Consider the following 13,531-nt stretch of genomic DNA (forward strand, 5'->3'; position numbering starts at 1 on the left):
GGCTCATGTACCGAATTGTGTAATATGTGATTGCAACAACCACTGGGCTAAGAGTGTGAGAGACTTGCCACTCAGAGACTCAGAAAGCAAGTTCTTCATGGGTACTGGAGGCCAGGTATCCCATTTGATTATCAAAAAGCAGAGTTAATAAGGCCAAGCTAGTGCATGCAAGTTTCTGAGGAGGAAATGGGAAATTAGATCCAAACCACTGACCATTCTAGTACAGCTTTAGGAGATGGGAAGTAGGTATGGACAAGGGCCACTAAAGGATATAAAATTACTTCAACGTTTAACACACTATCCTTTCTTTTAGAAATTGAGACATCATGAACCTTAGGACATTGTTTCTTAGGAACGAAAAATGGATTAGCTAGCTGGAGGAGAATAATTTTGTGTCACTCTCCAGTTTATCATGTTTTGTCACATGGAGTAGCATTTAAATTTGACAGAAACCTTTGAGGTAAGCAAGGGAAGGATTGTTAGTCCCATTTTACAAGAAACAAGCTAAAGGTGATGAATTGCCCATAAAAACCATAGGTCTTGAACATGCTATTGACTGAACCCAATGTCCCCTGGCTCTTGAGATAGCCAGTCCTGTAAGAGTCTTGAAGCCAGGACAATGACAGACACACAAGGTCTTAGAGCCCTCCAAACAGACTGGCTCAAGCACACAGTACCAGAAATGGGCTGTTTATTCTACCCACAGGTTTCCTTGCTGCTACTGCATTCATGAAACTCCAGTGACTTCAGTTGATCTCTGCCTAGGGTCTTCTCTGTCTCAGGGGGAAAGGACAAAAACTAAGAGAAAGAGATGAAGGTGGGAAAGGATGGGCACAGAAAACAACTACATGACCGCGCACCCCCACCTCCCTCCAGTGAGGACCGGTCAAGTCAGAAGTGAAGCTCCATAGGTAACTTTGGCCTGTTGTCATCGGTTCCACACCATCCAGTCAAGGGAATGTCTTTCAAACTATCACCAGCTCCTGGGTCTCTGAGATGCCAAACTTGGTCTTATGCTGATCAAACAATTTGCGTAGGGCATCAGTGTAGAGTGTGTGGTATTTGGCCACAATCTCCTGGCTTGGATTCTCAATCTTGGGCAATGGTAGAGGTTCCCCGACTGCCAAGGGGAATGGAAAAGGAAAAGGGAAAAACATCAGAACAGCCTGGAGCCCATCTCACCCTCTTGCTCAGTACTTCCTACAGCCTCCCTGCCTCCAACCACAGTTGGTGCTGAGGCTCAGCCACAGAAATGGATCTTAGAACTTAAACTAAGCCTTCTAATAGAAGGGCCCACTCACCAACAGTGGTTACTGGCTGAGAATAGGGCAGAAAGCCCCGGGAGTTCTTGGTGAAGCCACGCCCATAGAAAGCACAGGGGTAGATGTGTACCATCTTCTGGAACCACTTCTGGAAGCGATTGATAAAGCTCCCAGGAGTGAAAATGTGCTGGTCGTAGAGGTCTGCCTCTCCAAAGGCATAAGCAGGGATTAGAGACACCCTGCAAAAGAAGACATGCTAAACACCAGCATCCCCTGGGTTTACCTACAGGTTCCCTAGAACTCAAGTCCATTTGTATCAAGGTCCCAGCTAACTACGGCTCCCCATGGCCTAGACTAGACTGCCTTTAGGGAGAAAGCAGCAGCTTCCACAGGGAAACAAGCACAGTGATTCCTTGGAATGCCCAAATCTGAAGCACTTGTCTGAAAATGCACAAAGTCCAATTCCTATGCTTTCTTCCCGTTAGACCACATGGTGAGAAGTTTGGCTTTCTCTGCCCTAAGGTGCAACCCCAGTACTTTTGTAGAGAAACTGGCTAGTTCAAGGCCTCCAGGACAGCACCCTGCATAGCTCTATTGCAACCCATAGGTGGGTTTTCCCTTTTGTACTTTATTTTTAACTGACAAAATTGAATACAATTTGTACACAGAAAGCTTGGGAGATAGTTCAGTTGGTAAAGTGGTTTCTATGAAGGCATGAAGAACTGAATTTAATGCCCAGAATCTACTTTTTTAAAAAAAAACCAAGTATGCCAACATGCTTGTAATCCAAGTGCTAGGGAAGTAGAGATGGGTGTATCTTTAAAGCTTGTTGGTTCAGCCTACTCTACCAGGTAAATTCTAGGCTACTGGCCTGTCTCAAAAAGTAAACATGCACACACACACACACACACACACACACACACACACACACACTGCATATATTTTATAGTGGTTCTATTTAATAACAATTGTTTACATATTTCATTCTTTCTCTTTAACTACCACTTCCTCAAAGCCCAATATTCTTCCCTGCCGAACTTATGGACAGCCTCCCCACTCCATCCCACCCCCATGTCCCGCAGCTCTCCTTACCCATGTTGAAGGGCTGTGCGCACAAAGCCTTGCCGCTTCTTCAAGAACAGGGTGGTAGAGCCTGGCGTGCCGTATTTGCACTCAGCCAGGCCACCAACCACCACAACAAGCATATTGCCTGTGCCCTTCTGGGTAAGCAGAAAGTCCATGGAGGATTTACTCACAGAGCAGGACCCTCGTGTGCAGAAAAAGCCAAAGGTCATTGGTTACTTACCAGTCCCTGTAAACTATCCCTCCCCACTTCCATGACTACAAAGAGTAGCTTCTCCAGCCGGGGATTTTTGGGAAGCTGGTGGTTAGCACCTGAGACAATCTTGGATTTGAACTTGCTCTCACACATCCTTATGGTAGCCCCCTATGTGGCTTTACCCCCTATGAGACACTCACCTGTAGACATTACATACTCTCTGAGGAAAGGCACCCAGAAAAAGGCTCCTAGTGTGAGCACATAAGGAGTGATACCAGGAAAGGCCTTGGGAAAGTCTGTCATGTCAGTGGCAAAGTGACCAAAGCATGAATGGGCCATGAGCCCATGAGGATGGTAGACAAGGATGTAGTTGTGGTTGGGTGAAATATCTTTCGTCTTCACAATCTGTAGAGGAAAGTGGAGATGGGAGAGCTGGAGACAGAGAAAAAGACTTCTCTTTTGGCCAGAGAACTGTGGATTCCAGCAATTCAGGCTGGGCAAAGTGCATGTCCAGGAGTCATTGGTTTCCTGGGCCCCCATGTGGCCGTACTCTGTACCCTAATTCTGACCCAAATGCTCACTCAGTGAGCAATTTAGCTCTATGTGGCTTACCTTGAGTGGGAAGTAATCGTTGTAGTGTTTCCACAGACGCCACCTCCTCACACAGGTGAACCGGCGGCCACCTGAAAGCACAGAAAAACTCTGTCCACCCCTTCTCTCCCTTTCTGGGCCCCTTTGGGGTTACTATGGGGTCCTCTCACTCTCCACCTTTTCCTGTTCTCCTACATGGAAATTAGAATAGGCATATCCAGACCCATCTAGAATAGGCCCAGGCTCTGTTACCCAAACCTAACCCTATTTTCCTCTTACCAGTTCCAAGACCTTAAAAGGACCCCTTCCCTCAGCTTCTCTAGCCCAGGGAGGGACAGGCTGAAAGATTGCCTGGAAATTAGCCAGAGCTTCTCAGGATTAGGAGAGGAGCAGGAGGAATATATGGCAATTCATCCCAGTGGGCCCTTACCTCGCTCAGGGGTCTTCCAGTCAAAAGCCAACCAGGTGAGCATCAACACAGTGAGAGGCCAGTACGATGTGAACACCACCAAGTAGAGGTTGACAAGGATCACAGTGGTGGCTAGAGGGAACCCAGCCCAAAGTCAATGTATTGTAAACAATCCCTCACATTTTAAAGTCCCCCTGCTGAGTTCTGTCCACCTCAAGGTCACACAGACTCTGAACTAGGCCTATTCAACAGTCACTTCTCCACCTTACAGGTGGCCCACATGGCCATGAACCTCATGCTGTCCCCCTTGACCTTCTAAACCTGATTTTGGTCTGGAAGAAAAATGTGTTTCTCATAGCTAAGAGTGGGGTGTTTCCCACCCCCAGAGCCTGTCCTGGTACTGTGCTAGGCTGTGTATATAGTGTGGCTAAGTGGGGGAGAAGCTACTCATAGCCGCTGGGCATTTGAAGTCTTAGAGCAGTTTTTCTCCAACTTATATTTTCTTCTCAACATTGGCCCTGTAAGTCAGTAGTTCTCAACCTGTGGGACATGAACCCCATGGGGTCCAAGGATCCTTTCACAAGAGCCACCTAAAACCATTTGGAAACACAAATACTTACAGTATGATTCAAAACAGTAGCAAAATGACAGTTATGAAGCACCAATGAAAATGTTATGCTTGGGGGGGGGGGGTCACCACAATATGAGAAACTGTATTACAGGGTCACAGTATAAGAAGGGTGAGAAGCACTCCTGTAAGGTACCAGAGGAGATGCCAGAGACAGCCAACACCTATCTTCACCAGATTCAGATTAGAAGTACACAAAACAAAGAGCAATGATAAATAAAAACTGGACTAGAATAAGATAAGGGGCTGTGCTCAGCTGAAGTAAGATAGAATTCTATATTAGGAAAGAATGACAAGACTTATAGGGTGCCACATTCGATTGGAATTATTACTGGAAATGCAAGCAGCCAAGACTAAGGTTATGTAGGGAAGTGGGTCAAAATAGAGGTTACACAAAACTAACAAACAAAATTCTATAATAGAGTGAATACATTTTGCCTTGACTTCTTATTAGAGTCTCATGAAAATGATTTAAATATTTTAGGACTATAGGCCCACAAGTGAAGAATCAGAAATGTGCCTACAGTCGATGAGAGATTTCAGTAAAACATTTGCCCATGTAAAGTGGATGAAGAGAGAAATAACAAGCTTATAAAAAAGCAATCAGATCTCTCTAACCACTTGCAAAGGAAATGCCCACAGGAAGTTTGCATGCTTCTTTGGGAAAGTCAGGAAAGAGGCAGAATCTGGAGGATCAGGTATCCCAAGAGGTAGGGATGAAGCACAGGCTCAAACATCAGAAGTCTGGATGAATTCCTGACAAGAAATTAATTAGAACGATAGGTCTTTTTTCTCCTCTGTTCAATGGTTGATGGGAGAATTATTCGCTGAAAATTTGAACTAAAAAGATTCTGCATTCAGACACAAGTGGTTTTCAACTTACAACAGTTTAACTTAACAATGTTTTGTACTTTCTGGTGGTGGAAAGGCAACAGGAATCTGGCAGACACTGTATTTTGCTCTTTTCCTGGGCTGGCAATATGTGGGGAAACCATTGTGTTTCTTGGTGGATAGCAGCAAAAATCACATCTTCCAGTCAGCCACACTACCATTGAGGATACAGGACTGTGTGCTGTGTTACTAAGCTATTCCAGTACATGTATCAAATGTATGTTTGTTGGCTAGTTTGTTAGTTGGTTTGCTGCTTTGACACAGAGTCTCATAGTACAGTATGACAGCCCACGCTGGTCTCAATTCATAGCAATCCTCCTGCTCCAACTCCCAAAGTGTCAGGATTACCCTTATAAGACACCTTGCCTGGCTAATGTATTCATGATTCATGGTATTTCAAACTTACTACATTTGAAGAACTTTTGCACTTACATGAGCTACAGCTGATGCAGCAAAATTACTGTTGAAATTAAATGACAGAGAATTTGATATATATAGTCTCAGATAATCTTTCTCCCATGTCTTTTTTTACCCTGAATACTACTAGATAACATGCTTCATCAAAATGAGGGGGAACACAGAATCCATGGTAGAAATAAAGGTCCAACAAAGGAGGAAAACAAGGAGGGACAGGACTGAAAACAAGCAAGCAAGGCACCTAGGGCACCAATAGTGAGTACCTTAAAATCTGCACCCAGGTTGCCTCAAGCACTCTGGTTATAACAGCCAGACTGTAAGAGGGAGATGCTGTTCTCCGTAGGATCCAGCAATGCTGTTCTCAAGGAGAAAAAAATGTGAGAGGTATTAAAGATTCCCAGTGTGCTGGTAGAGGATTGCAAAGTCGATCATCAATAGGAGGAGAGGACCTCAGCCCTTTTAAGGTTCTGAGCCCCAGTGTAGGGGAATGCCAGGGCCAGAAAGTGGGAGAGGGCGGGGTGGCAGGCATGGGGAGGGGGGAGGCAACAGGGGTTTGGTTTTGTTGTTTTTGTTTGTTTCTTTGTTTTTTTGGAGGGGAAACTGGGAATGGAGAAATTTGCATGTAAATAAAGAAAATATCTAAAATAAAAAAAAAAAAAAAAAGATTCCCAGGGTGCTTGCAGCTATTGAAAGGTTACCATGTGTGTGAAATGTTTGCGCGTAAATTAGTAATAAGTAAAAGGTATCTAGTAAATGAAAAAATGAGGGAACTGGAGAGATGGCCCAACAGTTAAAAGCGCTTGTTGAGTTCCTGGGTTTGATTTCCAGTACTTACACATCATGGTTCATAACCATCTCTAACTCTACTTCAAGATGATCCAACAGGCAAGCACATACTGCACATACATGCATACTGGTAAAACATTCATACAATAAAATGAAAAATCTCTAAAAAATATTAATTAATTAAAAAATAATGAGTCAATTGTTAGCTCCAAGAAAAAAAATCACACAAGAAAATACAATATTGGTACACTATATTTCCTAGTAGTCAGACATTTAACCAAAACTATGCTATAAGAATTTTGGAAAGGGCCTTACGAAGTGGTGCATGCCTCTAACCCAGCACTGGGGAGGCAGAGGCAGGCAGATCTCTGTGAGTTGAAGGCCAGCCTGGACTACATTGTGAGTTTCAGGACACCCAGGGCTATGTAGAAAGACTCTGTCTCCAAAAATAAGAAAAGTGGAGAGGAGGAGGAAGAAAGGAAGAAGGAGAGGAAGAGGAAGGAGGAAGAAGAAGAAGAAAATACAACTTTGGAAGTAAGAGGTAAAAATATCCGAGCAATATCATATAGAGCTCAGTTCTCATTTTCCATGTTGGGAGGTCAACAGAGAATGCCTAAAATTACATCACATGATAACAGTGTTTAGAAATTCCATATAGTAAACTTCAGTAATAGTTAAAAACAAGAAACTTGAAAATGACCACCGCTGTGGGGGTGGGGGGCAGGGCACTGTAGCAAAGGCCAGCAGTTGGAGCCTCTGGACATGGGCCACACAACATTTCTTGGATAATTAGAGGTGTGGGTCTAGTCCAAAAGACACCTCATTTCTCTTAGGGTTTGCTCAAACTCATGCACATCTAAAGACATCTCATGGTGTCTTTCTTTTACTCACTGGCTTTTTTTTTAAATCCCCATATTATATTTATTCTCTGATTCCTTGACTCTTTTGGAACCTTTCTTCTTCTCCCCATCCACATCACTACTAGCCTTGTTCCCAATAGCCTGCTAACCCTGGTATCACTGCTTCTCTCTCTGACTCTTTGTAATTGTTTTGCTTCAAAGAGCTACAATAGACTCTCAAAGCCACAAGCTTCATATTATCGTCCCATGTTAAACCCTGTTCTGGTTCCTAGTGACCTTGCAGAAGACTAAATTCCTTCCAACAGTTTTCAGTGTTCTCTATAACCTCCCCAGACCTGTTCCTCTAATTCTTCCTCCCTCTGTCCCTCCTTCCTTCAGTAAAAGTATATTAAGCAGCAATTCTGAGTTCACTCCTAACACACTTAATCCACGTCAGCCCTTTGTGTACTCCTGACTCCCACTTACTCTGGCCTTTTTGAGTGCTGTGCATTTACTGTTCCCAAGGCTGATCCTTTCCTTGCCTGTTTCCTATCTGTCATTTAAGAATCAACTCAATCTGGGTGTGGTGGCACACAATTTTAAATCCAGCACCTTGGAGGCAGAGGCAAGTTAGGTAAGCTTGAGGTCAGCCTGGTTTACATAGTGATTCTGGGCCAACTAAGGCTACATCATGAGACAAGTCTCAAACAAACAAACCAAAAAACACCAAAACCAAACCAAACAAAACAAAAAACCCAAAACCAACCTAATTGCCAATGAACATAAAAATGATGCTCAACCTCATTTTTAATTGAGGATTTTTCAAATTAAGGCTGTGGCTTATTTACCACTTCAATCCACAGTAGCTAGGACTGTATATAGTGTTCTCTGTGCACTTGTCTTCCTTGCTATGGCAACCCCTGAAGCTACATTTTCCAGTAGACAATTGGCTGTGCCTGTACCAATGTGAACTATAGCATCCACAGTGAACTGAGACTCCTGCCGACTTGTTCAGTGCATTTAGTGTGAACAAGAACATAGACTGGACTATGTTCAGTCTAGTGCACACACCAAGCTCCACACCCAACCTCCCAATCTGCAGTGAGCAGATGCAAAAGACAAAGTAAGGAACTCTCAGACAAAATGTTGGCCTTCGTGAGCTCAATAGCAGTCCAGCTCTTCCACTACCTAGCTGTGTGTGAGCTTGGGCAGATCACTTCTACTACATGGCATTCACCTCTTCAATTACACATTGCAGATTATTTGCCACATAAGGTTATTAGACTAAAGAGGCTTGTTATATAGCATTACATGTATAGTCATTGTTATGACTTAAGATTAGCATCGGCTAAAATTAAAGAAAACGTGTAAAACTAGTTGGGCCAAACTAATATAAATGGTTCTGGTGACTACCTCTACCCCTCCCACTCTGTGTCTTTAGTCTGGTTGTTGGTAAAGGTAAGAAATGCCTACTGTACGATTCATTGGCATGCCACTGTACCAGGTTCATACAAGGCCTACCTCTATTCTTCATTCCCAGAGTGCAGACAAGAGCACTAAATTCATGCCCTTGCTGTCAATATTCACATGAACTACTGTTCAAGAAAGAACTTTTTTCAGGCCCCCTCCAGCAGTGATGGTTATTTCCAGCATATAGAACACCATGACCAACATATACTTTTTTTGTGAAGGGTTAAAAGTACAGATGTTGAAAGATGGTACATACATGGTTAAATTCCTCTGGGAAACAGGTTTCCAAATACTCCTCTGCCATAAAATTAACTCAACACAGTTTGATTTCGTGTGGTTTCCAGCCATATCTTTCCTCTTGGCTTGCTTCCGTGATTTGCTTGCCATGTCTCCATAACTTGGCCTCGGCACCTCACTGTAGACCTTGTGGTGCAAACCTAAAGCAAGACACACACACACACACACACACACACACACACACACACACACACACCTGCACAGACACATGCACATCCATGGAGTCATGCACAGATACCACAAATATCCTGCCCAGGTGGATGGGGCCACATGCCAGAGTAAATGACTGTTCTAGTTTGCCTAGAACAACACAACATTTAATCATTGGGCATCATACCACCATAAAACCTTCAATATCAGGCAAGCCCATGTAGTTAGCTGCCCCAAGTAGCTTGGAGACTCACCTATAATAAAGACACTGAGGGCCCACTGGAAAAGAGCAAAGACCTCCATGGCAGTCTTGAGGTTCTTCTTGGTGGGCCAGAACATGACGTCCAGAATCTCAGTAGTTCCAGGTAAACGCTGTTTGGCTGTCCAGCCCTGACTGCTCTGGAGCTTGCCATGTTGTCTCTCCTGGTCTTTCTGCTAAAACTGTTGCATATTCTCCGCCCCTTGTCCCACCCTTCCACAAGACTGCAGAGCCTCCTACCGCCTCTGCTTGTCCAATTCCTTCCAGCTGCCTACCCACCTGTACTTTTACCCACTTGAGCTCAGCCTGAGTTGGGATTGTGACACCCCCTTGCACACCTGGGTAGTGGATGAATCCCTGATGTGGGAAGTGAGTGGGTGAGACAGGGCTAGGGAGCAGCTGCCAAGGCCAGTCTGAAAATAGGGGAGCTGTGGGTAGGAAGAAATCCTGGACTCAGAAGAAACTCAGTGCCTACATCTCTGTATGTCCAACTGTTGATGATCTTGGTAAGGACACAGCTAGAAGGCCGACCAGGTCACAGGCTAGACCTAGAAACACCTTCAGTCTTCAGATCATTGCTCACAGTAAAGACATCACATGTATAACTGTAGGCAGATAGTGGGTGCTGAGCCAAATTCCCACTGAGTAGTTCCACAAATGTGAGTACATACTATGCAAAAGTTGTCTATCATGAAAAATCAGAGCACTTGTTGCTTCTACTAAGAATGACTGAGAAATAATTTGATGGAAATTGGGGGAGGGACAGTAATAGTCTCAATATTTTGATAGGATTTTGAGTTGCACATATTAAAAGCACATGTTAAAATATAGTGAATGGGGGTTGGTGCAGAGATCACACAATGTTTAGGAATACTTGTTGTTTTTATAAAGGACCAAGGTTCAATTCCCAGTACCTACATGTCAGCCCACAACTGTACATAACTCTAGTTCAAGGGGAGTCAACACCTTCTTTTGACCTTCTTGGGCACCAGGCTTTCAGATGGTTCACAAACATACATGTGACCAAAACACTCATGAACATAAAAACAAGTAAATACTTTTAAAAATATTTTTTTAAAATACAATGACTCAGGCTGATGAGATGGTTTAGCAGGTAAAGATGCTTACCACCAAGCCCGACAAGCAGATTTCCATCCCTGGGACCCATGTCTCAGGGTCCTTTAAGTTGTTCTTTGACTTCCATACATGTGTCTTGTCATGCTCATGCCCTATATCAACACAACAAATGAGTGCAATAAAAAGTGGTCTTTCAAAATAACACCATTGAGTGAGGGGGTTGAGACAGGTTTCTCTGTCTACCATCAGCTATCCTGGAGCTTGCTCTATAGACCAGCCTGTGAGCTGTGAGTCCAGACTGTCCTGGAACTCACTCTGTAGACCAGGCTGGCCTCAAACTTAGAAATCTGCCTGCCTCTGCCTCCCAAGCGCTGGGATTAAAGGCGTGCGCCACCACCGCCCGTTTTCTTTCTTTCTTTTTTTTTTTAGTTTTTTGTTGTTGTTGTTGTTGTTTTTTCGAGACAGGGTTTCTCTGTGTAGCCCTGATTGTCCTGGAACTCACTCTGTAGACCAGAGATCCACCTGTCTCTTCCTCCATAAGAGTAGCCTCTTTAAATGCAATACATATATGTTTAAAATTTCTGCATTTTACCACATGTAAATTTTACCTAAAAAAATAACAAACATTAAACTTCATCAATGCTGATGAGCTTTGGGTAAAGAATATGAGGTTTGCAATTTATTTTCAATGTAAATAAAGTGTCTCTATGTGTAGACAGAGGGATGTATTGAAGGACCAGTAGATGCTATATGAAATAGATCAAAATATTGTCTACATGGTTTTTTTGAGGTATTCTATAGGTTCAACTTTTTATAATAGAATTTTGTTTTTTTTTTTCAAAAAGTCGTAGTAAAGATAAATTAAATTTTAAATCTGCCTTCTTAGTGCATGCACTTGCATCACTTACATGCTGGTAGGTGTGTTCTAAAAGTAGATATATATGTAGTTGCCAACATGTTTGCTACATATCCTTGTAAGTTTGTGATATCTCCAAGTGTGGATGCAGTGAAGATGCAATGAAGATGCAGTAAAGATGTGGTGAAGATGCAGTGAAGATGTAAACATGAAAGCATCTCTGTCCAGCCACGTGTGCACTAGATATAAGGTCTGGCAAACAGTGAATGAAGAGAAGTCCTTCTTTGAGCAATATAATTATTGCTGGTATAGTATGTGCCAAGTACTGCTCTACACAGCTGGGCTGTATTCAGGGAAGAAAATAAACCAAAACAAATTAATACTCTCGTGAAGTTTACATTCTGGTGAGGGAAGATAAATGATTGAAATTAATTACCTAATTAGAGTATAAGGTGATATAAGTTAGAGCAGAGAAGGAAAGGAGCAGACTACTGCATTTTCACAGACTGAGAACAGCTTGGGTAGGAAGAGCAGGATTTGTAGTTTCAAAATGTGTGTTGTGAAAGGCCATGCTGTGAAGGTAGCACTTGAGCACAGGTTGGAAAGGGATGAGGAAGCAAGTCATGTAGCTAATGATCCAGGCAGAGGGACCAGTCAGTTCCTAGCCCTTGAAATAAGGTGTGCTTGGCAGGTTTCCAGGAACATTAAGAAGACAGATCCGTGACAGGAACTGAAAACCTAAGGTCAGTGAGATCAGTAGGGCTCACGCTGAGAAAAGCCTTGTAGGACATGGTATGGACTTAGCTTTTCAGCCTGACCAAAATGGAGAATTAATAAAGGATTCTGAGCAGTAAAAGAAGATTGGATTATATTTTTGAAGGGGTAAGAAAGAAAGAGAGGATCTTTGAAGGGCTATTTCAATCATCCTCTGGGGCATGATGGTGCCTCAAGCTAAGTTAGCAATAGTGGAGGCGATAAGGCATGCTCAGATCTTAGAGACAGGTACCATAATGTCTCTCCTAAAACAAAGGTCTTCACCACCTTTCCCTTTATGATGTTCAGACGCCTCAAGAGGGAGGTTGTACTACTGAGTGCCTGCCACGAGCCTTTCTCTGGTTTAGAGCGATTCTTGCATCTGGTCTTGAGTCATGCAGTTCTGAAGGAAGCACGCAGTGGATGTTGAGCACAGCTCACCTGCTTGGCTAGATTGCTGGTTCTGTGAAGGGCTCAAGAAAAGAGAGGATAAAAAAGGAATCAGGGCCAGTCTCCAAAATAGTCTGGAACCCAACACAGGAAGTCTACACTTCATATTATTGGCACTGAAGAGGTGCAGTCAACTTCTAAACAGGGAGGGTGACTTGTCTCAAATGCCAGTGAAGGCAACTTTGGAACAGAGAATAGCTATCAGGACCTTGCCACCTCTGCGATTAGCAAATGGCTTATCCCCTTCCTCTTTATTGCTTACTTGTAGTACCAGGTCCACTAGTACACAGAGTAAACGACTCCTAGTCTAAGTCCCCCTACGGGTTTCTGGAGACTTGGCCAGCACAGAAAGACCTGTTACCCCAGATCACCTCTTTGTCTGACTACATCATTGTTCAGGGTGGGAGTATATCACATCTGATTAAAATCCAGGCTCTTGTCAGGGAAACTTGTTTGATTTGGGTTCTGCTTACATCCTTGAGATAGGTCTCATTGTGTATCCCAGGCTGGCCTCAAACTCACAGTCTTCATGCCTCAGCCTCCAAAGTGCTAGGATTACAGACGTGTACCACTACTACTGGCATGTTTGGGTAACTTTCTGAGACTACTCCCATTTGGAAAACACTGAGAAAGATGAAGGACAGAATAGGCACAGGAAGGCAAGAAAGAGGCTGGCTCAGGGACTAGTGTGCTGGTGCAAAAGAAGAGTCACTGTGATGTCCAAGATTCTAACTTTGTCTCAGTGGGCAGTGGCGATTTGGAACACAGGAAGAAGGACATCCTATAAGGACACCATTAGGGAGGGGGACCCATGACAAACAGGTTCTCTGATGAGTAGTAAGGAAGCTGCTGGTTTAGGAAGTATGTACTATCAACCCTGGGTTTCCAGAGACTTGTTCCAGAGACAACTGTAGCAGAGAAGTAAAGGGAATACTGAAGAGAAGATTCTGGACTCAACACACCATCGTGAAACAGAGCACCAAGCTGAATGTGGTGGCACATGCCTTTAATCACAGTACTTGGGAAGCCGAGGTAGTGGATTTCTATGAGTTGGAGCCAGCCTGAACTGCATAGCAAATTCCAGGACAGTGGACAGCCAAGGCTACACAGAGCCTCT

The 13,531-nt window shown here is 43.6% G+C and overlaps 1 protein-coding gene across 1 annotated transcript; it reads right to left on the minus strand.

The window, feature by feature from the left end:
• Positions 1 to 388: 388 nt before the first annotated feature.
• Awat2 (acyl-CoA wax alcohol acyltransferase 2) lies at positions 389 to 9,413 on the minus strand. Its single transcript, XM_031375403.1, has 7 exons — positions 9,274 to 9,413; positions 3,563 to 3,673; positions 3,154 to 3,224; positions 2,742 to 2,946; positions 2,355 to 2,529; positions 1,302 to 1,501; positions 389 to 1,120 (listed from the first exon to the last, which is right to left on the minus strand). Exons 1-7 carry the CDS (start codon positions 9,356 to 9,358, stop codon positions 966 to 968), a joined length of 1,002 nt encoding a protein of 333 aa, XP_031231263.1. The 5' UTR covers positions 9,359 to 9,413; the 3' UTR covers positions 389 to 965.
• Between the last annotated feature and the right edge of the window lie 4,118 nt (positions 9,414 to 13,531).

The sequence above is a fragment of the Mastomys coucha genome, chromosome X, assembly GCF_008632895.1.
Source record: "Mastomys coucha isolate ucsf_1 chromosome X, UCSF_Mcou_1, whole genome shotgun sequence".
Taxonomy (NCBI): Eukaryota; Metazoa; Chordata; class Mammalia; order Rodentia; family Muridae; genus Mastomys; species Mastomys coucha.